Source organism: Suricata suricatta, chromosome 2 (genome assembly GCF_006229205.1).
Source record: "Suricata suricatta isolate VVHF042 chromosome 2, meerkat_22Aug2017_6uvM2_HiC, whole genome shotgun sequence".
NCBI classification, from domain to species: domain Eukaryota; kingdom Metazoa; phylum Chordata; class Mammalia; order Carnivora; family Herpestidae; genus Suricata; species Suricata suricatta.
Window position 1 is genome coordinate 162,318,750 of NC_043701.1, and position 3,871 is coordinate 162,322,620.

At 36.2% G+C, this 3,871-nt stretch overlaps 1 protein-coding gene across 3 annotated transcripts in view; it reads left to right on the forward strand.

Annotated features, from left to right (window-relative positions):
- Positions 1 to 3,871, forward strand: part of CFAP58 (cilia and flagella associated protein 58) — a 131,116-nt gene that overhangs the window by 31,932 nt on the left and 95,313 nt on the right. For all 3 annotated transcript variants that reach the window (XM_029932535.1, XM_029932536.1, XM_029932534.1), the window contains one exon: positions 1,497 to 1,656. In XM_029932535.1, the coding sequence (XP_029788395.1) occupies positions 1,497 to 1,656 (160 nt within the window). The remainder of the gene's footprint in view (positions 1 to 1,496; positions 1,657 to 3,871) is intronic.

The following is a 3,871-nucleotide window of genomic DNA, read 5'->3' on the forward strand; positions in this document are numbered from 1 at the left end:
GCAAGTAATAAATTATATCATGTATCTTGAATGTATCATAGATAAGCTGCTATATTACAATTGCCACTTCAGATAGCTGTGAAATTAGGTGATTAACTAGTTGGTACCTAACCTTCTAATTTCTGTATAAGTCTAATTACATGAAACAGAAGTGGGGGTTTTGATTTTTTACTTTGCTTTTCTGTTTGGAGTATCATTGTAACTACTGTATTGTAAATGACGGAAAATAATTGCATATGTTAAAAAAATAAATTGTATAAAAAAATAAATAAAATACAATATGAGTAAAAAAAAAAGAAACTATTCTTTATGAGAAAGCTGTAAATTGAAGCAGAAATGAAATGGCTTCTTAAAGCAAAATAATATATTAGCCCCTAAGGTAAAATCAAAGTAAAAATACTTATGCCATTAATTCTCTTCTTTGATAACATGAATGGGGCACCTTGAAAGATGGAGTATTTTTGTTATCAAATTCTGAACCTACGGGATTCTACTTCTAGCAATAATCTGAGAATCACATGCCTGGCTAAGTGCAGTTTCTTCCTTGTCAAGAGCTAGGGATAACTGCTAATGTCTATTTGCAGAAGAAGCACTGGTTGCTTTTCCAGTAATTTCTAGGAATGGCAGATTTAAAAAATGAATTTAATTTGAATTTTAAAAAATTCACAAAACTTGAAGTCCATTGACAAAAATCTGGCGCTTTTTTTTTTTTTGCTAGAGTTATTATTTTGGTGCCTTTTGCCATTGTGTAGACTTGCCTATTAAGGATTCCCAGTGCATGTATCTATATGTTCACCATTGACTAACATCTTCTGAGGAAGGAGGGCCCTTTCTCTAGTGTGTGTAGTTGTACTCCAGGGCCCATGTGGGTTCAAGAGAGTATTTGAATTCCTTATAGCATATTAACAACCTCTGAGAGAGGGGTGCCTGGGTGGCTCAGCTGGTTAAGCATCTGACCATCTCAGGTCATGATCTCACTGTTGGTGCGTTCAAGCCCCGCTTTGGGCTCTGTGCTGACAGTTCAAGCCTGCTTTGGATTTTGTGTCTCCCTCTCTCTCTGCCCCTCCCCTGCTCACACTCTTTCTCTCAAAAATAAATAAACATTAAAAACTTTAATAATCTGCTGAGAGAGATCACTCTGTGAGTTCATAAGGATTGCTAATCAAATACAGTATTTGTATAAAAAATTCACACATTTGTGATATGTACAACTCAGCATTCTTACCCTTTTTGATTCAACAATTCAGTGGTATCTTGAGACATCAGGTCTAATCAGTCTTTCCCTGATTTTTAGCTAATATAGCCACATATTTTATTCAGAGAATAGTTTTGCAATTTCTCTCAAAACCAAACAATGTGTGTTTTTGCTTAACCCATACAACAACTTTACGGTGACAAAGAAATAATTTCCTTTTATGAGTTCTGAGTTCACCATCACCTAGTCACTGGTACTTTATTTAGTGAATGTCCCTGGTTAATTCTCTCACTAATTACAGGCCAAAGAGGAAGAAGTCCATCAGATGCGGCTAGACATTGGGAAGCTCAATAAAATCAGAGAACAAATCCATAAGAAATTGCACCAGATTGAAGATCAAAAGTCAGAGATGGAACAGCACAAGGAAACCCTAAAAAATCAGATCTTGGGATTAGAGAGAGGTAACCCAAGAAGGATTTTGTGCTTTGTTACATTTCTTTGTAAACATTTCATTGGTGATTAATGCCATTTGGCAACCCAGGTCTCTATACGTCCAAACACAAACCATGTCAGATGTAATAAGTAAAACAACTTACAAAGTGGTAAGCAGCCAATATACAGGGGACATCATTTTGAGTACCTTGAACTTTCCTACCTTAAAAAATTCTTCAACAGTCTATATTGGCACAATGTAAATCTAGCCAAAAGTATTGCTCAGTATTTGTCACTGGAGTAAATAACATCTATACTCTGAAGCCTGGGTTCTACATGACCTTTTGTTTTAGTTCCTTTTTTCATAGAAGATAGGGGATAAATTAAAATGAATGTCCCCCCACTAGCAATATTTGGGACAATATTGTACCAAGAATCAGCAAGACAAAAATAAGTGGTCCCTAACTTTCTTTTAAAAAATGTTTATTTGTTTTTTTTTTTTTGAGAGAGAGAGAGAGAGAGAGCGAGCGAGCGAGTGAGCAGGGGAGAGACAGAGAAAGAGGGAGACAGAGAATCCCAGGCAGGCTCTGCAGTTGTCAGTGCAGAGCCCTATTGCAGGGGTTGAACTCCTTAACCATGAGATCTTGATCTGAGCTGAAACCAAGTCAGACATTTAACCAACTGAGTCATCCAGGCACCCCAATGGCTCCTAACTTCTTTTCTCTGTTATTACTTTACCATGTGATGAAACCTTGTTTTACCAGCTATCACATAGGCCTATGGAGGAAAATTTAAGTACTATGGAAGGTCACATAACACAGAAAAATCATTAAGGATACAAACTACAGAGTCATGTCTCCCTGGATCAAGACCTTGCCTTCATTGTATTTATTGTTAGGGGATAAAATGAGCTAATACACATAAAGCACAGTGGACAGTACCTAACACATAGTAAATGCTTACTAAATGGCATCTATTATCATGGGCATATCACTATTTATATAAGTAGTAAGGTAGAATGCCAGCTCATTCTGAAAAAGAATATAATTGAAAATAGGATATGCTAGTCAAATTTGGTGTGGCAGAGACCACCCTGGACTTGAACACAGAGGATCTGGGTTTGACTTTGACTACACCAGACTATGTGAGGCAGGAACACCTCGTTGAACTCATACGGGTTGTAGGTCACTGGATGAGATAACATGCATAACAGCATAAAAACATACATTGCCTCACTAAAAGTTAGGTGAAATTTAAATCTTGAGGTAAGGTTATTAGAAATACAGTTGGGCCTTGAACAACATGGGTTTGAACTCATGGATTCACTTACCTGTGAATTTTTTTTCGATAAACACAGTACATTACTATAATCTTCCTTATGATTTTCTTAGTAATATTTTCTTTCCTGCAGTTTACTGTAGCGTAAAAAGGCAGTATATAATGCATACAACATGCTAAATATGTGTTAACTGACTTTATGTTATCAGTAAGGCTTCTGGTCAATGGTAGGCTATTAGCAGTTAAGTTTTGGGGGAGTTAAAAGTCAAACATAGAGTTTCATTTTCACAGGGAATCAGCGTTCCTAAGTCTCGTGTTGTTCAACAGTGAGCTGTGTTTGTTATGTAAGCCTTTGAAAAGTGCAGATATTTTTCCATCTAAGGCATCAGGAGATAATCTTTTACTGAGGTACAGCCAGAGCTTATCTTGACAATTTCTCTGTTCATTCATTCATCCATTCATTCAATAAATTGAGTGCCTACTATGTATAGTCACCAAGGTAGGCATTGGTTGCATGGAGGTCCCTCCCCTCAGGATACTTACAGTCATGCATGAGTTTACAATTTAATGTCTTCAGTGATAGGAAGAAAAATGGAACTACTAGATCATATTTTGTAACTGGTCTAGTGATGTTTGAAACACTCCTATATTTAAATTTTTATATTTTTTGCTTGTAGCAGTTCTACGTTTTGGAAAAAAAATTTATTCATTCAGTGTTGAACCCAATTCTTCATCCTTAAATCATATTTATAGAAGTCATCATACTCTCCGACAGAATGGGAAAAGATAGTTGCAAATGACATATCAGATAAAGGGCTAATATCGAAAATGTACAATGAACTCACCAAACTTCACAATCACAAAACAAATAATCCAGTGAAGAAATGGGCAGAAGATATGAACAGACACTTCTCCAAAGAGGACATCCAAATGGCCTACAGACACATAAAACGATGCTCAACATCA